This window comes from Drosophila elegans, unplaced genomic scaffold (assembly GCF_018152505.1).
Source record: "Drosophila elegans isolate 14027-0461.03 unplaced genomic scaffold, ASM1815250v1 contig_397, whole genome shotgun sequence".
NCBI classification, from domain to species: domain Eukaryota; kingdom Metazoa; phylum Arthropoda; class Insecta; order Diptera; family Drosophilidae; genus Drosophila; species Drosophila elegans.
In genome coordinates this window covers 4,008,611-4,030,867 of record NW_024545782.1, presented here as the reverse complement: position 1 = coordinate 4,030,867, position 22,257 = coordinate 4,008,611, and the positions used below count along the sequence as shown (strand labels likewise).

At 37.0% G+C, this 22,257-nt stretch overlaps 1 protein-coding gene across 3 annotated transcripts in view; it reads right to left on the bottom strand.

The window, feature by feature from the left end:
• LOC108135250 (inactive dipeptidyl peptidase 10) overlaps positions 1-11,081 on the bottom strand; it is a 34,732-nt gene extending 23,651 nt beyond the window's left edge. For all 3 annotated transcript variants that reach the window (XM_017255914.2, XM_017255916.2, XM_017255915.2), the window contains exon 1: positions 10,601-11,081. Coding sequence is in view for 1 of the 3 variants with exons in the window: in XM_017255915.2 (XP_017111404.1) it covers positions 10,601-10,624 (24 nt within the window). In the remaining 2 variants the exon portion in view is untranslated. The remainder of the gene's footprint in view (positions 1-10,600) is intronic.
• Between the last annotated feature and the right edge of the window lie 11,176 nt (positions 11,082-22,257).

The following is a 22,257-nucleotide window of genomic DNA, read 5'->3' as shown; positions in this document are numbered from 1 at the left end:
TTTACACTTTCCCATCGTAGTCCAACAATAACAAAGTCGATTGAATAACATTATTTATTCATAGGGAACTCTGGCTGCGAGGTCATTAATTAAAACGCAGGGAGAACTTTTTTTATAAAATAGCTAACAAAAGTATAATTATATTGAAAAACGCATAAATTAAAATTACCGGTATTTTCTAAGCAAATTAAAAACATAAGAGCTGTTTATATATTTTTCTGATTATCATCGCGATTTAACCTTTTAATAGAACAAAAAAATAAACAAATTGTATTAAAGAATAAAAAGGTTTTCAATTGCTGGCAGATATAGCTGATAATTTATTAACCTTGCACTCATATATAAACATTTATACATAGGAACTATAATTTCGAATTGAATTGAAAATACGCCATTAGTTGGCTATTCAGCAATCCAATTTCAAATGAACGAAGATGCCTCGCTGATTGATGTTTATGGAGCGTAATTTGTTCTGGCCGCTCGGAAGAATCTTACATGAGCATATATATATATATATATCGAAAATCTGGAGAAGGTGAGTGAAATAGAATGCAGGCGAGTGAGTAATGGTTGCAAATAAATGTCTAAATTCAAAGTGAGTGAAGAATGTTTAAAACAGAACACAACAAAAAACTTTATTCGATCATTCTAAGGCAGCTATATGATATCGTTTTCCGATTTTATTACACTTAAAAGCGATCTTGGGAATTATCAAACCATTATTATGTAAACAAGAATTAAAAAAAAGGAAATATAGAGAAAATTTTTTATCAATTATCAATTGTTTCTATATGATATAGTCCTCATATTTTAATCAACTGCATTTTTTAATTTTTCAATGTTTTGTTAATCATTTCTTAAACTTTGAAGTTGTCTTAATCAGGAAATTGTTCTTCTGAATGTATTGAACATCAAATTATTTTGAATAAGCTTGACAAATTATTTTTTTTAATCCGCTTTTAACCTATTCAATCAAATTTGAAAGGAACAAATGTTCAAAAGCAAATTCGACTATTTAAATGCCAGATTCTTACGCTTCAGACGCTTTCGTGTGTCTGCGTCATAAATATAAAGTTGTATTCTCCATATTTATCAAGCAGCACAACCTTTGATTGCAGTTGTTACCTTTCACAAATAAATGTTTATCGAAATTTTCTCATTTTAAGCGAGCTACTGAATGCGACTAAATAAGCCAGCCACAAGAACTCATTACGTTCAACAATTCAAGGTAAAATCGGCAACGAAAGCTATTTGAAAGGCTCTTTGGTAAATGGAATGAGAGGTATGGAACTCTTGCCAGTGTCCCAGCCACATGCGATGCATTGCAGCAGAAGCTGGTTTAAAATGGCACCGTAACCGAGCCGCAGTGCAACCACACATTCTCCGCACGGCAGCCATAATTTTCAATTGCAATACCAATTGATTGATAATCTTTTTTCCAATTTCTGTTGCTCGTTTCTTATGAATTATTCATAGATTTCATTCCGAGTTGGCTTAAAATGACTGGAAAATTGCATTATAGACATGCCGGCGGCGGAGGAAAGGCAGAAATGACAGGCAACTCGGTTACCTTCCACTCGAACATGTCATTGGTGCATTAAGGTCACCGGGGCCATGTCAGCTGTGTCCTGTCTGCCGTTGGCCAGCGGCAACGAAACATAAAATATACATGCCATGGCCGGCCATGGCACACAGTTCGGAAAAGTGTCACGAAAACTGTTAAAAAGCGCTTCACCAACTTTCACAATCAACAAACATGACAAAAACTGTATGTTCCCATGCCCTCAGCCCTCAGACCATTGCCCATTGCCCGCCCGCGCCCTTAGAACACAAAACAAAAACAAGTGTCAAATACAAGCTCAACAAAAAATGAAATGGCAAAAACTTGCTGCATAAGTTAAGATGAGGGATGGCCAACTGTCCAGTAAGTAAGCACAAAGTGTTGTTGGCCTGATGGAGGAAACAATAGTCTAAATGTCTTGGAGACAGTAGTAGACGCTCATGTGCACTTTTGTTAAATTATATTGTATCATATTTTGTTTTTATAATACATTATTAATATTTCTTTAGCCATTGGGTAGTTTTTCATCACAAATAGGATCTTTTTTTACATATGGACAGGTAGAACAAAATACGTTTTTCATCAGTTCTCGATGTGTGTGTAAGTAGTCTGTTGTATATCTTGCAATTTAACGAGTGATTTTGAATGTTTGATCAAATTTACATCTACTACCATGGAAGAGCAGTGGTTTTCTGTTTTCTTACATTTTTAATTTTATCGCACTTTTAATTTTACCATTTTTAATTTATCCCATGACTAGATACTAATAGATGCAGACCTATATAAATTAAATTGTAGTTGTATCTACACTAAAACATCGCTCAAAAGAAATCCTTTGCCCGCCAAAAAGAGAAAATATGCTCTATAAGCCATTTAAAGGGTATGAGAAGAGATGAAATTGCTGCTGAAATGGAATTTTTACTGCATGGACATGAGTCAGCGACAGAAGGCATGGCATACGTTGAGGCGCAAATGACAATGAAAAGTGTTTTGTGCTATTGTGTATGGGTGTGCGTATGGGTAAGTGTGAGTGTGAGTGTGGGTGTAGGTGTAGGTGTGCGTATGCCTGAGCTAAACGCAAATAATGAAAGTGGATGGAGAGAGCCCGAAACGTGAGATGGAAGCAGTCAACAAGCGAGCGCAAAGTGAAAGTGGAAAGTGCACTCAACACGAAGTGCATCAGTGTGCAATCGTTGCACTATGGGAAAAGTACAACATTTTATGACTTTAATTGAAAACTTCAAGCAAAGTTAATTTACTACAAATAAAAGGAATGATTTTTGGGAAAATATTAACTGTGTTTTACCAAGTTTTATTGTAAATAAATATATACGAAAAGAAAAGCTTAAGTACGTAGTCAACCGAAAAAGGAGAAAGTGTGCAACAGTGTTCCTTTGAATTATATGAATTTTAAAAATATCGCAAAAGTTTGAAAGACTCTCGTTGTATCTTTTTCAAAAATAGCTAGTCTTCTAATATTTTTTTTGGGTTTTACTTATACAAAAAATAAAGGGTACGCAACATTAATTTATACAGTTTAATTGCTCAAACGCAAACAAGATAAGATTTACTTAAATTTTTAAGAAATTATTTTATCTTACACATTTTATAATTTTAATTGTACCTTTTAACAGCACTTGGTAAGAAAGTTGAAACCTTACAGAGGCACTATGTCAGTCAAAACAGCCTTATTTTAACCACTTTTAAGAAATGTGTTTTTGCCAGACAAAAAGTCTGTTTTTTCCCATAGTACCTAGAGGCCTCCGACTTTAGTGTGTGTGCGGGAGCTGGCAGTACTTATGTTGCATACCCCAAGGGAGCTAGCGCTCAAGATAAATAGCTGTGGGTGCAAGAAAAACAAATCTGAACACCGCGTTCACTCCCTTCCTTCCAGGGCCTTTTTATCGCAGGTGCATCTCTTAAAACTGAAAATGGCGGGAAGCATTTGGCAAAGAAGATGAGGTAAACTTACGGAATACTCTGGTCTTCTGGCCATAATTATGTTCATTAAGGCAAAAAGTTTTCCATACGCCTGGCAGCCGAGCAATTTGCGCCCCTCAAATGAAGCACACCATTTAAATTTGAATTTAAGTAGCCGTTCCTCCGCATGTACCTTTACAACTCCCCATTGCGAATCTTTTCTCACACATGGGACTGGGAATTCACGGTCTTGGGCCACGTTTTTATTTGCATATCATTTGCTCGTAACGGCTGAGAAATGTGTTCAAGAAAAAACAAAAAAGGCCTAAGACTAACTGACTGCACAAACGAACTAACTTATATATAATATATAAGGATAAACAGAGAAAAGTACATTGCAAAATAAATACGTTTAAAAACAATTTTCGAATTTTTCTACGACTAGTATTCTTCCAAAAAGGCATGAAATAATTCGAAATTAATTTTTGTATTATATTATTAATTATTATTAATAACTATAGGTCATTTAGTAATAGCAACCAATTTGAGTTTTAATAAATCAATGTTGGTAAATAAAATTATTCCCTTATATATTAACACCACTGTCACCAATTAAAAAAAAAAAAAATAAGTGCAATAATTTTATGTCCTCTAACGACAATTTGAGTTTATATTTATAAAAATTTAATTTTTTGTAAATATTTCAAGGCTTAAGGAAGAATGAAATTGATTTAGTTTTATTTATTCTAGGTCAGCTCTCTGTCAATTCTTTTTGTGAAAACAATCAATTTACACCTATTGTTTAATTTTAAAAAATCAATCACATTTTTTAGAAAAAGAACAGTTTTTTCTTTTCAAATAAAAATCTCAAGTTCAGAACGTTTTCTCTCTGTTTAAATGCCTAATTTTCAGTGGGGGAAGCAACTCAGTCAGCAATTTGCTTTAATATTAAATGGGTAACGAACCGTAAGATATATGAACGTGTTATATAGTTTGATGCGAACGCATTTCGGCCAGAACGTAATGTTAGGAATCATTGGGGAGACGGGGACCCCTGAGCTCTCGGTTCTGCGGTGGGGAGGTGGATAGGTGGCTGGGGGTGGAGAAGTGCCTCCAAGGTTGAATGGACATGGCATTGAGCGACTTGCTGTGTGAGTGGGTAGGTAAAATGGGTAGCTTCGAGTTTTGTCTTAGCATAAACTTTTCTCAAACTTTGATTAAGTTTTAACTCTGAAGAATCATTTGCCTAGGAAAATATGTTTGCCAGTGAAATCTTATGAATTCGCCAGACTAATTGCTCAATCTCAAAAGTTTTCAGCATATTAAAAGAAAATTTTCCCCTCGTTTGTCAAAGATATTTAATTTATTATTGAAAATGTCTGGTAAATTATGCCATGAGCTGAATAAGTTTTAATACTTCGCAGGCGAAGTAGCTTTTCCAGCGAGTTAATACGAAGTTCGGTTTTTGATATTGTGTTAGATAAGAAATAAATAAAATCATTTTTGCTTTAAATAATTTGTACAAAATAACATCTGGCTATTACTTATGTATGTAAAACAATTGGATTAAATTCTATAAATCAAATGGAAATATTTGTTATCTTTTTTTGTTTTTGCCACAGTTAGACAAAGATGATACAAAAAATTCTCGATATGTTGTACATATTTCTAAGTTAAAGAGTGTGCGAAACTCAAATTGAATTTGAAAAATTTTCCTTCACGTTATTTATTAACAATCCAACATCCTTTAATTAGGAGATATCTTAAATTACATAATTGTTTCGATTTTCTTCCGCTATTCTCAGAACTTTTAAGGCCAACCTTGTGCGAGTTTCCCGGCTGAAAGGAAAATTGTTGCTTCTTCAGTGTGTGTCGGTCTCTTGGCTTGCAGATGTATGTTAACGTATACGTATTTATACAGCTATTTCTGTCTGGGAGCGTGTTAGTACATGAGTTGGTGCGCAAGGTGAAGCGTTCCAACGGCAGAGACATTCAAATTTAAATACAAATGTTGCACGTGCCCTCGAAGGTGTTTCTGTTTCTGTACAATCCTCCCGATGTGCTATATCTGCATCTGCACGTGTGTGTTTGTCTGTCTGTGCGGGTGTGGGTGTGGGTGGGCTCATTTCGGTGATTGCGCCGCTATGGTTTAATAAAGCAACACCAAGGCGACGGCGGGGAGGACAATTACTTGGAATTGCGTGAAGAAATGGCAGCCATTCCGGAGAGTTTAGCAGCAGTGTGCAATGGACCTCGTACAATAAAGCAACTTACCGGCACAATTGGCAGCCGCAGCCAGAAATAAAAAGTGGGATTACAAAAAAAAGTAGCATAAGCAAAAGGCGCACAAAAACTTAAAAGTGAAATGAAGTGTGAAGCGGCGTTGCTCGCATAAAATTCTGCTTTGGCCAGGCACACAATTTGTACTTCTATTCGGTTTGAGGTCTTTCAGGTGCGTATAAGAGTGTATGTAATTGTTTTCGGTGTGTTTGCTTAGCTTAATTAAAATGCGCAGCGCAAACACCAAAGTGTACTTAGCCCAGGCCACAAAAATGGAATTTATATATATATTAGCATATATATAGAAATATATATATATATTTTTATCTTATTTTTCCGCTCTCATTCCCAGTTTCTTTTTTGCCTTTAAATTGCCCTGGAGCTGACCACGTGATAGGTCATTCATTCGTTCCCAATTGGCAATGCTTAGATGCTCAGGTTAATACATAAAATAATATATATTTTCACTTGCTTTTAATTAAACAAACTATATAATCAAACCTTGTTAACAGTAACGTATTTATTTAGTCTGCTGAACACACCTGGAGTATGTTTGAACTAAAATCTAAAGGCCACATATTTTTCCTGAGTCAATAAATATCGCATTATTTAAATTTTTTAAATTGAACTCCTATTTCAGAATTTATAAGTTTAGCGTCACCTAAAACCCGAATACTTTCTTAAAGCTTATTTATTTTAACATTTTTTAGCTGACAACGGGTATCTAATAGTCGGGTACTCGACTAGTGCTCCATCTTGTTTTACTCTTCATCTGAATATTACATTTACAGTGTTCACAACTTGAGCTAGGAGATAGTTTTATAGTTTTATTACTCACATCAAAATATAATTTAAATCAATTATGAATTTCAATTACATTCAATTACACGGATGGAATTTCATTTAGTTTGCTGTGTAAGTATAAGTACTATTCTAAAAGCAGTTATGCTCGGATAAGCCAATTATTGGGGGCAAAATTCCATATTTATTAATTAAGGATATTGCAAATATATTTTATATTTGATTGGCCAAAAGAATTTGGGCTTGATTAATAAGCTCCGTTATCCTATATAAAATGGAAATTTCGGTAACATTTAGAGCTTTAGGTATGGTAATAAATACGGTTTAGTTCTGTTTGTGATTTTTTTTTGTAAAATTCCTGCCCGTTCACGACTCTGGGGCATCTCTATTCTGCCACCTGCTGCTGCCTGTCCTGCCTCCCGTTGACAGCCCAACTGACTTTGGTGTTGCTGTTTACCCGGTTTCTATAAAGCAAAAAGCAATTTGGTCCGCCAGCGAGCGTCTCTTCTTTGACAGCCTTTTGTGCTGTCTGTCTGCTGGATGTCCTGCTCGTCCTGCGTTTTCCCTTCGCCCCGAACAGGCCATTTTATGCTGTGCCCGTTAATGTTGTTGTTGCACCGCGGTGTTGACACCCCGCCGGCTTGGCACTTCAATTTTACAACGACAGCAGCAGCAGCAGCAGTAGGGGCAGCAGAAATATCACCAGAAACCCTCACCTGCCTAATGGCCTGTGCTGGCTCTTATAACCGGACATTGCCATCCATAACTCTGGTGGACACGCAGGCCGGGTACGAAATGCCTTTTTTCATTCATATTTTTAGTACATAATCTAAGCTATTAAAATTCAGTGCTGGAAATGACAGTGCGTATACGTAATGCGGCGAGATTGGCCAAAATTGGGTATTCAAAAGGCGGCCAGTAATTGCCGAGCTTAACGGCAAGCGAAAATTCGCAAAGAAAAATGCCCTTTTATGTGTCCAGAACACCAGAATTTTAAATGTAGCTCTCCCTCTGCTACCAAGTTAATCCTTTCGTTTGCTTTGAAATTTCTTAAGATTAAGCTTCCAGCGAAGGCTCTGAAACCGCATACAGCATCCATCATCCGCCAGCTGAACCACCCGTTCCAAAAACCGCATAGCGTTTGCTAATGATTGTGAGCCAGAAGTCTTCACCTCATCCTTAACCATGGCGAAAAAGCGTTTTGCCGGCGGCGAGCGCTTCACGCCAGTTCAGAAAACATAATATTCTTGAAGCGTGTGTGCGTGCCAGCGGCCTTGGTGGTAAACTTATTCCGAACGTAGCATAGTTTTCAACTCTGTGAAAGGCACCCAAAACTCGCACATTAATTAAAACGGCTAGCAAACACGAGGCGGAGCATCGGACTCATGGCCATCAATCAAAATGACAAAATAAAATGTTTGTTTTTCCGCTCGGGGGGCGGACTTCTGCAGATAATAATGTGCATTGACAAAGCCTCGTCAAGTATGCAAAGGCATTCGGATTCGACTGTTTGCAGCTGTCGAAAATGAAGAGACCATAAAATGTTGTAGCATGCGGGGACAAGGCGAATGAAATTTATTGCCCTGTTGTGATAAGCGTGACGCGCAATGCCAAGGGCCACGCCCTCCGAAAGGGGCGGGGATGAGCAGGACATTTTACAAGTGCCTGTAACATTTGATTTGTGTGTGTGTGTGTGTCAGCCAGAGAAAAAGGAGGCATTTTCGCCATGCGAACAGCTGACAACAGGTTAATGCGAACCAAGCGGTTGCGGGAAGTCGCTTTTTGTATAATGAGGCCAGATTGATGATCTATAATGGCTGAACTTGGGCTCAAGTTGCTCAGATTAAGTTGTTGGCCAAAATTGCACAAACTAAGATAAATGCCCGCTCAGAAATTAGTCGGTGCTATATCATATTTTTTCGGCTTGCCGAAATGTACTTTCTTTCTTGTTATTATTATTGTATAAAACGTTTAACACTGCCTTTGACATAAATTTTATTATCTTGTATAAACGATAAGCTATCGGGCAAAAGTAAATTGGGAACGGGAGACAAAATTGGATTCCCAAACAATGTAAATCTTATGGGGATCGTAAATTGGAATCAAGGTGTTTTATTTTTGTTTTCGTTTATTTAGAAATCATAATTTTATCGGAACAATAAATTTCCATAGTTATTGAAACAAATGGCGTATATATATTTACCAAGATATATTTAAACTATCTTTAATATTCACAAAAACATGAATGCATTTTTTTATACCCTTGGAGGGAGTATTATATTTTTTTCAGGCAGAAGTTTGCAACGCAGTGAAGAAGACATTTTCGACCTATAAAGTATATATATTCTTGATCAGCATCACTAGGAGAGTCGACCTAGTAGTGTCCGTCTCTCAGTTTTAAAGCTATCTGCGTGAAAATTTCTATTGCATGTATTACATAAGTCGGAACGAGCCGGATCGGACGACTATAGCATATAGCTCCCATAAAAACAGTCGGAAAAACAAATATAAAACATTTTAAAACTGCTGTTTTTAAATTTTTTTATGTTTTTCGACATATAGTATTGGTTAAATTTCATCAAAATCGGACGACTATAACATAAAGCTCCCATGGAAACAAAAAAAAAAAAATGTATTTCAGAATGTAACTTTTTATCATATAGCTGCCATAGGAACTATCGAATAATTAAGCTGCAAATCATCACAGCTTTAATGTTTTTAAACATATACGCAAGTAAATCATAATTTTAATGTTTTCGAAATAAACATAATTTTTGCAATAGCTGCGAGGGTATATGAGCTTCGGCTTGCCGAAGTTTGCTTCCTTTCTTGTTGTAATGTAAAGTTCAAGTGCATGTAAAGGTCCCAACAGGATAACTGATAACCTAGAAAAGCTGCTTGTCAGGGAAAAGTTAACGTTCAAGGTTCAATCAACTTTGTCCGGAATGTTTGCTCAATTTCGTGTCCAACCTGGCGTATGCTCGACATTGGCCCTCACCATGTTTCGTTCAGTCCGCCCGCCGCATCCCGCCAATCGCTTTAGGACCCTGTTTTGACATTTTTCCATTATGCTGTTTTCGGCTTTGTTTTTACCAGTTTTCGGACCGCGTTTTTGTGCTGGATTTTCATACCTTTGCAGCTGGTGCCCGAAATAAGCCTAAGAGGTAGAACATTTACCCAAAAAAAAGAAAATTCCACGAGGGTTCTACCAACTGCATTTTCATTACTTTTTCATACGTTTTTTTGGTACAATTATTTTGGTTCCTTTTGCCATTTTGCTGCCAAATCCAAAATATCCAGTTGGCTAGTTTGAAGGCTTAGATAAGGACTCTTGGAAATTAATGCGCGATTCTGTCTCTCAATGGGCATCTGTTTTTGGCAGCCAGCTTGGCTTTGCGATAAGGCTCGGATTGTGCGAGTGCCCATATTTAACCTCAGGTTTTTGGGTAAAAAAACGCATAAAAAGAAACAAAACCTCACGGACATGCATACATACATATATACTTCACGTTTGCTTCACGTGAATGTGGCTGCCTGTTTTTTCCCCTTTCAAGCGGCAAAAGTCGTTAAATAAAAATTATTTGCAAAAGAGCAGAAAGTGGCCAGGACTTTGCCTTAAGATACCCATGTTCCATTGAGCATTTTAGCTAACAACTTCGTCAGCTTGCCGTTTTAGAGGCTAGATACTAGCTTACAGTCGATCTGAACCTCCCTTGACAAAGTCCCCGATATTATCCAGCGGCAAAGTTCAAAGAGCGCAACATTCGATGGGAAATGGAAATAAATATAAAATTAGCAGCAATAATGGAGGGAGGTTCTCGCGGAGGTCGGCATGCAAACGCGTTTAAATAAGAAATTCAATTTGCTGGAGCAGAAACAGGCAAAGGGAAAAAGGCATGCCGCAAAAATTTGGTCGGTGAAAAATGTGTGCCTGTGGGTGTGTGCGGGTTTGATCTGGGGGCAGCGCTTTAATGTGTTTCGCTTTAAGCGCGGGAATTCCGTTGATTCGGGAAGGGACGAGGCTTTCTCAGGACTCACCACAATGCGCCTGACACGTGTCATTTTGCGGTAATCGCCCAGCTTGAGGCCTCGCTGGCGAACAATTTCCCGGGATTTGGATGAAGTGCGAGGCAAGGATATCGAAATTGGCGGCAGTAGCAAAAGTTTTTCTGCTCTTCTTATTGCCGCCTGTCAGTTGCAGTTGAAATCTCGCAATTAGCGACGGCAAGTGCAAGACTTCAGCCCAGCAGGATACTTTTAAGTACCTTTCCGAAAACCACAACACTTAGCTAACCGAGCTGGTAGTTTCTAATTACAGTTCACTTCACTTCAAGTTTCACCCGCGAAAAATTCATTAAAATTGTAAATGTCCTTAATTCAAAATAATCGTTTTCCTGAAGAAAAATTGAGTTTTTCGCCTTCTTCTTTCCTGCTCGTATTTTTCACGGCGCTTGGCCTGATTTCCTTTGCTGTCACCGCTGCGCCAAAAGTCTCAAACGAAACTGAACGCTGCCTCAGATTTGCAGGCAGATGAAATACCCCTGGAAATTCGTGTGGCCAGGCCAAGAGGAGCACTAAAACTGCGGCACAGAGCGCAACTGCCGCTCTCTGACTCTCTGGCTCTCTTGCCCGAGTCGTGCTCTCGACGCCACTCTCATGCGGCACTCACTGCGTATACGTAATACAAACCAGCTGTGAGCACAGTGGTATACAAAATGGCTGCTAATAAAAATTATACAAATATTTTCTTTATAAAAGAAAGCCTAATGGAAAACAATTAGAAATTTTCTGTTAATACCGAATTACAAACTACAGTCCAACTTTGTTTTGACGAATTCTGAAAGCTTTATTCCTTTTGTTTTGAAAACAAGTCTCCCCTTTCAGCCAAACTCAGTCCACTGTTTTCATATTTTTAGCACATATAGTTTTCTGCGAGTGTATAAGCGACGGCAAGAGAGCGTTTTTTTTTGGTTAGCCCTGAGAGAACGCGTTCAGAGAGTGCTCCCTTTGTGCTTAACAAAACTTGTATTTTCCCAAACAAATTGAAGAAGCAAAAAAGTAAGGCACGCGGCCAGCCTAGAACAGGAGTGTGGGATCGTGAACAGGAGGGGAACGGGAAGGGGAACGGGAAGGGGAAGGGGAAGGGGAACGGAACGGAAGAGCGGAAGGGATTCAGCTGGAGTGGAAGTTTCGGCTGCTGGAAGAGGGGGAGGGGAGGAGGCTAAGTGGGCGCCTTGTTTGTGTGTGTTTATTAGGATGTGTGTGTGAGCGTTTGTTTATCTGTTTGTTTTGTTACATTTTCTGTGTATTTCACCGTCTTTTGTGTGTGTTCTTGGAGCTGAGCGAAGCGGGCTAAAGTCGAAAAATTCAAAAATCAAGCACTGCAAACTTGTTGATGAAGGGCCCGGACCTGTGTGTGTGTGTGTGTGCGGGAAACTCTCAGCTCCGCTTTAAAACCAGGAGAGATAGTTTCCGTGTGTGGTTGGCTTTGGTTCAGCGCAGGAAGGTGGGCTATTTACATATGCCAAGGAACAACATGTTGATTTTACACGTGTTCAACTGGGGCACACAAGTGCACATGCTCACTATCCAAACGGAGGAAAGCTACTGCTGCTGATGCCTAGGAACTCCTCACGTGTGTAATTCAAAAACGTAATTAATTAACTGCCTGCTAATTGCACTTTAATTGCATAACGAGCGAGAGGGAGAGCAGAGATCAAAATCAGCAAAGAATTCCATTGCTTTCCCCCTTTTTTTTTGTTACCGGAAATTGTTCTGCTCGCAAATGGAGCACAGATTTCATCGGTTTAGGGTGGCTTTTAGGGGATGGGACTCTGCCTAATTTTAACAGGTTTTCTCAGTTGGGAGCGATTGAATTGAAGGAATGAAAAAGTTTGCTGTTTTTTAATTTTTTTTTTAGTTCTTCGACATATATTAAGGTTAAATATTTTAGAATTACGGTTTGAGTTTTATCAAAATGACATAAATCTCCCATGAGAACAATAAAAATATTACAAAACCATATTTAAAAAAAAAAAAATATTTTTTTATTTTGTAATTTCTTTTAAAATTATTTTGACTCATTAATAACTTTACAGTTCAAATTCGGAAAACGATATCGTATAGCTGTCATATGAATATAATCAATCGAATAATTGAGCTGCAAATATTCACAGCTTCAATATTTTTAAACATAAACGCAAGTAAATCATAATTTTAATGTTTTCAAGAATATTTAATTTTTGCAATTGCTGCAAGGGTATTCGAATTTCGGCTTGCCAAAGTTTGCTTCCTTTCTTGTTAAAATGTAACTTTCTACATCCGAAAAAATTTGATAAAACAATGTTTAAGTTAAATAAATTATTCTACACAACTGTCGTATGTTTTAAATTTAAAAAAATTTAGCAATTTGTTTAGTAAGTGCGTATTCAAGTAAAGTTAAGTTTTTCACAACAATGAAAACCCTTAAGTTAAATCAAATCAAAGTGAAAACTCACATGCGTGTTTTCTTAGCTTTGTTATTTGTTGCTATTGTTTTTATATGGTTGCAGTTTGCCGTTTAAAAGTTAGACACTTAAAACTTTCGCAATCTTTTTTTATGTGTATGCAGATTAAGTTTGAAAACGGACAAAATGTTAAATTTGGTTTTTTGTTTTTAATTTGAGTATAAAAATCTTTTTTTTTATTATGTTTTTATAGTGTTTGTAGAGGTTAGCTTCCCTCCTCGTTCGTTTCTTTTAAAGTCGAAAGTTACCCGATATTATTGCTGCTGCCCGACTTGATTTGCTGTTGTCTTTTGCTAAGACCGACAGTTCCGGCCAAGGAGCCGCCGCAGCGTGCCCAAGTGGCCCAAAAGGGGATTTCCCAGACCTTTCTGCCACGTGCAACCCGTTCTGCCATATGATCCCAACGGCCGCTCCTCGGTCCCTGCTTTGCCCAGAGCATTTCTAAAATTCATTTGGTATTTTTAGGCTTCCCTTTTCCAACTTTTCCATTGTTGGGGTTTCTTGTTTTGTTTAGGGTTTGATTGCTTTAAGTTTTGGTTTATGAATGATGGCCACAGCTCTGAGAAGACGGCACTGATATGTCTTTGATATGGGGGATTTCAGCTGGGATATTGGGGCCTGAAATTTGCATTTGAACTGGGCTCAATCTGGAAATCCGAGCCACTGTAGTCTGCCCTCAGGTTCGGCACATAATTAATTTCATAACTGTGCACATTTGGTGTAATTGGTGGATTTAAACCGTGAACTCTGGTTGCCCATTCAATTTTAATATTATGCTAGATTAGTTTCTCCGCTGAAATGTGCATAATAGTTCAGCATAATTTCATTTAGCATAGTTTGCATTTGAATGGCCTCGACTATTGCATTGATTTTCGTGCAAAATGAATCGAGGATATAAGCGGCTTTATGGGGAGTGCTCAACGCCAACGTCAATTGTCACCAAATTTATCGCAAGCTGTAGAGTCAACGGAGCGATTATAGCCTTTGGAAAATTAAATCCATTGTATATCCGATTAGGTTTTTTTTAATATATTTAAAATCTTAACTATAATCCCATTATGGTATTAATTATTTCTAAAGAAGTGGATCTGATTACAAATTAGGTAGGTTTTTTTTTTAATTCAAATTCATTTAATTGCTTAGAAAAAATTATTTTGTTAGATTTAACAATTGTGTAATTGCAAAATAAATACTCAATACATACAGAGTATTTCACAACAAATTTATCTAATGAATAGAAAACTTCTTTGCTGTGCAAAGACTTTTAATAAAGTACATTTTTATTAAAAAAAATGCAAGGCTTTAACTTATTTTTGAGAACAAAAAACTTAAAACTAAGTACACTTGTAGTTTTGTTACCTCATTTAGTTTGTATACGTTGCACTGACCTCAAAAAGGTATTTTTCTTTATACTCAAAATTATAACTACCAAGCAATCAAATTAAGAACAGAATTGTAGATAGAGCAATCTTCAAAATCTAATACTTACAGCTTCCGAATTTTAAGTTGGGAGGATTTCAGATTAAATATTATATAAGGGATTGTTTGTATATCACAGTATACATCAGAACTTTTGAGTTCCTATATTCGCATCATGAATACAAAAACTTTCAACTGTAAATTTAATTGCACATTTTTTTTATTTTAGAGGATGGTTATACTCAAATTGAATGATTTCCCTTATTTCGCTTAGAGAATCTTCTGATCAAGATTTATTCTTAAAATGATGAGTAAGAGTGCTTCGCTTCACGAAGAAACAATCAAATCGACTTTTTATTGCATGACTTTTATGTCAAGCTGCAGCACTATTTGCTGACAATCAACATTTTATGCGTTCCATTTTTTTCCGCTTTTATTTGCCATTCCAAAAGTGACTAACTGCCTAATCAAGAGCTAATCCAGCGGGTCCTTGCCTCCTCTTCTTCCACGAGTGAGCTCATAGTTGAAGCTATGGACCGACGCATAATAATTAGCTAGCAGCGTAATTTGCCGCAATTTATGCGCATACATTCAGAAAAGGACTATACCCTACGAGCTTATGCCTTTTGTTAAATTTATGCAGAACATTCTGCGATTATAAATGCTTAAACGATGGGAAAACTCGATGCAATTGTTTGACCAAAATTAGGCATCCGGTTTTAATTGTGGCCAAGCACAATGGATGGACAGGATGGTATCTATATCTATATAGAATCTGCCTTGAAAATTACTTCTTGTGTTAAGTGAATGTGGTCGTCGCCATTTAAAATGCAAATTAACTTTGCAGTCCAATGTCTGACAATGCCAACTCTTCCCCACCATGTGTGTATATATGTATATGTATATTTGAGAAAAATATATATATCAACACCACATGGCTGCCACAAAAACACACTCAGCTGCTGATTCTGCTGTCGAGTGGAAAATGCAATGTTCTTTTCTTCGCTCTCTCCTTCGCCCCTAAAGTTATGACCAATAAAAGCTTTGTTGTATCTAATTCTGTCTGGACAGAGCTGACTTGAAGTTTAATTGGTGGAGAGCACAAGATGCATTCTAAAAAATTTAACCAATAATGCCTTTATTTTAACTCTTTCCTGAACTTGATCATAATCCCTGAACTTGAAACTTAATAACCAGTGCAAACCGATTCAGATTCAATGTGAATCGCTTCTAGCTAGGCTTACACAATTTAAGGGGATTTTTGAACTAAGCTACTTCCTTCACCGCACAACGATTATTTATGTTTGTACGTGCATCAATGTTGCTGCAGCTGCCGCAGCCTGCAACCATTGTGGGAGGCAAAACAGAACACAGAGTCCTGAAAGTGGGGTTGCAAAGCAAATTTACATAAAGACATAAGCCAGAAAGCCAGGAAACGTGGTCGAGTCACGTTTATTGGCCACAGGCTGGTCACACAAGCAGCACAAATCATGCAAAATTAAATTCAAGAACAGAACCACGCCGCTAAATTGCATTTGATTATTGATCAAAAGTACATTTTTGTCAATTGTCTTGTCTGTCACGGAATGCAATCGGGGGATGTTACGCATACGCCATGCTGGCCCCACGCCCCCTAAGAACCCATTTCGCGCCAAGTGTTTGGGCAAACAAGGGAACATGTGTCTCCTGGCTTGTTGGAACACGCACAATATGTATTGCTGGCCAACTGCAAGCACAGCTCGGCAAAATAGAGCAGATTAAAACAACAAGTTCCCGAACAGCAGGACATATATATTCAGTGACATGTGCGGGAGCTCGAAATGAACAAAATGGCGAAGCAAAAGCACATGTTTAGGTTTTGAAGTAAGAAGAGGAAAATTTGCTGATACAGACGCAAATGGTTTTGACGAGATTTGTTTTCTCAGCACTGGAGGTTGCATATGATAGGCTGCACTAATTTAGATAAGTTGTCCATGCATTTAACCCTCCTATAGAAACGAGTATCACAAACACAACTCAAATGTTTATATATTTAATATAAGTTAGTTTTGAGAGAAATTTAAAAAAATGTATTTCTGATAAGAAAATAGGTCGATTTTTTCAACTTGACAAACAATTTCTTCATTTAAATAAAATTATAAATATTTTCTTGGATGCATGCAGATTTTAAAAAATATTTATTTATGTATATACTTCTTTTTTTTAAGTTTTCTTTAAAAAAATTCAAAATTGTATTCCGTAGTATATACAGTTATTTGTTTGCAAAAAACTATTGATTGGCGATGAATACACATCTGTAATTTACTAATTGCAAATAACAGTAAATGGATATTTAATAATTTACCATTACATTTCTTTTTGGTGGTTTCAGTCGTCAGTCTAAAAAGTTTGGATAAATATTAAAGATAAATAAATGTATCTTGGACCAAGCTTTAATTATAATTTCTCTTCTTGTTTTACCACATCACGCGTACGCGCCATGACGTGCTATTCAACTTATTTATGACTTTGTGTTTTGGTTCAGCAAATTTAATTAAAGTTCATTTTACGGCCATTCATCAAAATTGTATGTGGCATGTATGAAATATATGTGCATACATTGTACACTGCACAATTATGTGAACATTTAAAGAATATTCCTTTTAGTTGAGACAAATTGCTGCAGATTTTTTGAGTAGTTCCGCGGGTAGCTTGACTTGTTTTGAAGTTTGGATTTATTGTAAAAATGTATAGCTCAATACAATTATTCCATCAGTTCATTCTTGTTTTATAATTTAAAACTTTTATAATATATATATAATACTCACATAAAAAGAGACATTTAATAAGTTACTAAGAAACTGAAAAATGGAAAATTAATTTTTTTTTATGCCGCTGGACCTAGTAAGCTTAATTGATATTTGACATTTTACATTTCGCCAATATCCTCATAAAAAATAGCATAATTTCAATGCAACTTGAGGAAAAATGTATTCCACCGCATAAGCAATATATAAGATATTTCCTTTTACATGTTATTACAACCAAACTTAACTGCCAGAGCGCATACAAAATATCACAATTCGTCTGCAACTTCGTGAAAAACAAATTTACCTCAAAATGATTAAAGTTAAAACTTTAAATTTAAACCTTTTTGTACCTTTTACCCCAGCTAGATACTTGACCAATTGTGTAACTTATCTAGACCCAGAAAACTAGTACATTTCCCAACACTGCACATAAGCTAACCTAATTATAATTAAACAAACATAAAACCAAATTTTCAAACTATTGAGAAGAGAATAAATATTGTAGAAGAATTTTGTCTATTGTAGAGTTGATGGCCATAGTAGTTTTAGCTTTTATTTAGTTTTCAACAATTTTGTTAGCTTGGCTTACTCCTTGCTAAAATAAAGCATAGAGTTGGCCATTTCCAACTGAGCTTTATTTTTCCATTCCTCCAGAAAGTCCAGAAACTCAAAGGGCCAACCTCGTGTCTTGGTCAACCCTCCTCCAGCCATAGCGACTCCTTTGATTTCTGTTTGTTGCCTTTCTATGTATTTCAGCTGCTCTGCCTGCTCCGAAAGGCTGTGACCGAAAGAAAACTTCTAACGAGTTTCATTTTCGGGTTTTTCTTTGCCGCTGTGGGTGTGGGTGTGGGTGTGGGTGGCTTGTGTGGCCGCCTGTCAGTTGCCAACAAGGGGCACTTTTTCCATTTCCCTTTTGGCTCCTCTCGTGTTCCGCTGTTGTGTGATTTATATCACAATTTACTAGCATTGGGCTCGCCATTGTCCCATGGTCGGACTACTTGGCTGTTATTGAATTACTTGCGGCGGACGCAACTTACCTAGCTCCCCTCTTCGGCGGTGCCCAGTTGGGCGTTCTGTCGATGATAAATCAACGTGCTAACGAATTTTTCGTTTGCTTTCGCTTTCCCGGCCTTTGTTTCGGTGGAGAACGTGGTAAAAGCGGAGAAGGTGATTTCTTTTGGGCTAACAATACCCTAAGCCTTCCGTATTCGCCTGGGTGCGAGAAGAGAACTGGGTCTCTTTCTGGGCAGAAGCTTCATAGATTGCCCGCTTTGCCTTTGTTTCTCAAGATTTTGCCTGAGTTATTTTTAATTTCGTGCGGCTTGCAATTTCTCAGTGTCAGTTGGAGAGCCTGAAAACCTGCCACAGACAGAGATGAAGTGGGCGGTAGAAAGAGGAGCTCGAGTGGCTCATTAGCCTTTGTTGTGGGCAAAACACAAGAAAAGAAATGCAATTCTCGCTTCAAGTTGGTGCCACTGATAATCACTTCCAATTGTTGATGGGCTGTGTTTAATTAAATTAGCAACACTCCACTAATTAAAGAGCGTCTCTTAGTCTTACCCTCTCAGCACTTTTGGGGACATCAATCATATGCCAAAACACAAACACAAAGCTTGACGAAAAATAGAAAGAGCATTTTTAACTTTTTGCTTTCTGTGTCAGGCTCAAGAAGATTTATGGCCAAAACCAGGAGGGAGGTGGAAGCCCAAGTCCGGGTCACATGTGGACTGGCAAACCAAACAGCCAAAAAGTGGGAAAAGGAAAAACGCAGGGTGGGAATTGCTCGTTAAACGGGGACGCAAATGTAGTTTTAAGTCACATTTGGCTCAGCATCCGACTGATTGTTTAAGTAAATGAGGCAGTGCTACCCCTATTTTATTGATTTTTCACTGCATTGACAAGCCACTGATTGATGGTTTCGGATGCCCGGTTGTGGCACTTTCTCAATTCTTCTTAGCACATTAATTTACTAAAAAATTGCAATTTTCTTAGTTTTATGGCCCGCATATTTTCCACCCACAAAACCTTTCCACTATTGTGGATGCTAACAAATAGTTTGCCATTATCCCCTCGCCACGTCATGTCAAGACATTTGATTGAACGGCCATTTGACCATCCATTCCTATATTTACAGTGCGCGCCGAAAGTGTAAGACGTTACAAAGACTTCTTTTGAGTTTTTGTAAAAATGGGATATCCGTAAATTAAATGGGCTATAAACTCTATGCACACCCTTTACTCGCTGAGTAAAAAGTGTATTATAGTCGTTAATGATTGGTTCATACGTGGATTTATTGTGTTATGTCAAGTTATCATTCAAAATCCCTTATCTAAAAAAAGAGTTTTTATTTCTATCTTTTTTTATTACAATAAAATTTTTTGAAATCGAAATGCTTTATCGCAAAAATAGTTTAAGAAATCTTCATAAGTTTTTCAGTTTAAATTTCTAGTTTTCTTCTTAAAACTACGGGTCTACTAAAATTGTCACCACTGTGTCAGAATTCAGTCAATGGAAAGAAGTATGTATGTATATATACGTATGGTGTGCGTTTTCCGTAATCGAAAATCATAAACATTAGAGCTTTAAATTTAATATCGCTGATGGCCCGATTCTTCGACTAGGCCACATTGAGTAAATGCTCCATTAAAACATTTTTTATGGATGAAATGGAAAACATGCTACAGAAATCATTTTGCCTCACATAAAATATCAAAAAATATCTGCGTGTATAATATTTTTTTTTGAGGGTTTGCTTTAATAAGCCTCAAATTATAGGACAATCAGCAGCTTGTTCTCTTGTTTTGCCTTTCTTGGCCACAACTTTTTTGCCTGCACCAATTTGATTTTGTCATTAAAAAGTTTCTTGCGAAATAATAAAGTTTGTCAGCGCGGAATTCGACGGCCAAGAAAACGCAAAAGAACCGGAAAATGAAAAAAAAATTAAATCACAGTCCAAAAGTGGCCAATGAAAGTTTTAATTTTCAAAGCTTAAGAGGGGAAAACAGCTTGCCAAGAGCAAACTTTTCATGTGGACTGTATGCAGAACCAAAATCCTACGCTTATCTTCGAAGAATCCGAACTCCTTTTCGATATGTCACGATTTTATACGCATTCGGATTGCATGAAACACAGTATAATTAACTTGGCCTTACTTTTTCTCATTTAAAGTATAATTCAAACAACAAATGCACAACGGTGTTATTGAAACGGAAGCTACAATGGGATTTTAACAAAATTACTTAATTAATGGAGAGTGGTAGTGATTTGTAAATAAGTCTGGAACGGTAAAAAACATTTTTTTTTTCAAAAAACACTGTAATAAGTTTAAATATTTTTGGAATACTGTATTTGTATGGTTTTGTTGGATACCCTTCTTAAGATCTCAGAAGGAAAAATTCTCGTAAGCTAATAATATGAAAATGTAGTTAACAATTTGTGTCATTTACACACATTAATTTAAAACTTCCACACTAAAAATTTAGCTAAATTCATTTTGAGTTAAATCAAATTAAATCGTCATTGTCCTGCAGACTTTAAAATTTGGTTTGCCATTTATTTTACATTAATCAGAAAAGGATGCTGAGTAAAGATAACAAATTTGGAGCAATTGCAAAAATTGAATATTCTTTAAAACATCATCTAACATAATATGCGTACATGTTTAAAAAGAGCTGTGATGATTTTCACCTCAATTATTAATAGTTCCTATGGCAGCTATATGATATTGTTTTCCGACTAAAATAAAGCGTAAATTCTGAATTACCAGTAAAACACAAAAAAAAATTGAAAATTAAAGCAGTTACAATTTTTTTTATATATATTTTTTTAGCTGATTAATTAGGGTTTTACCTGAAGAAGCTACAGCATCGACATGAAGTATTGATTCGTGCATAAGAGGTGGATGAATTTCACTGCCCTGCAGGTTGAGGGTTCTGAGCCACTCTCGCTGTGCTTATTGAATTATATGCAACTCGGGCCGATGCATAATTCAATTAGAATGTGGGGGAGGCAGCCCATGCCTGCAGACACATCCGGTGTCCACCATGACGTATGCGCAATGCCAGGTTACCAACAGCCGAGCAACTGCAAAAGATGGGCTTGGGACTGGGACTGGGACTGCGAACCTATGCTGCTCGGTTATGAATTACATTTCAATATGCTTCAACGTGTTCATCTTTTATTAAGGCACTACGGATGCCAATAGCGGAGCGGAGGATCCTTGAGTCCGGGCTGGGAATTGGCTGCGAACAGGAAGCCGGAATACTGCTGAGCGCCGACGAGTACTTAGCTCCGTTTGCAATTTCCATTTTGTCACTGTTGTCCATCTGAGTGGAAATTTATGCAGCTCCTCGCTCCTCACTCCTCACTCCTCACTGCTCAGCTCAGATCCTGCTGGCTGCTTCCTGGTGGGGTTAATGCTTTATTCACGGTCGAGCGCTTAATGAAAGAGTCATTACACTCATTCAGTCATTCAATCGCTGATTCATTCATGAGCAGACGAAGGCGCATGTCCTTTGTTACCACTACCCCGCCAAGATTGCCTCCAAAGCTCCTGTTGTTGTCGTTAATTAATTGGTTTTCATTGATGCTTGGGTAGCATTAATCAAAAGCTATGTTGGCCCAGCGACCGTGGACTATTGTTATTCTTTCCTTCTTTATTTTCGCTGTCTTCCACTGAAACTTTTCAACGGGCTGCAGAAATGCAGTTTTTGTCAAAGTTTTTCATTAACGCTTCACTTGCCAATAGACTACAAAAAAAGTGGGAAAAAAGTTTAATCTGGTGAGATTGAACGCTTGTTCTATGCAGCAAATAAGGAAGATACTTCAACGCTACAAAAACACCAATATAGAAATATGGAAAAAGGCTATATTGCTTATTATTTATTTCTACTGAAATTTATAATTATTAAATAATTTTTTTGTTTTATAAACGACTTTTCTAATCTCATTAAATATGGTTAAGAGACTAAAATGCATTGTG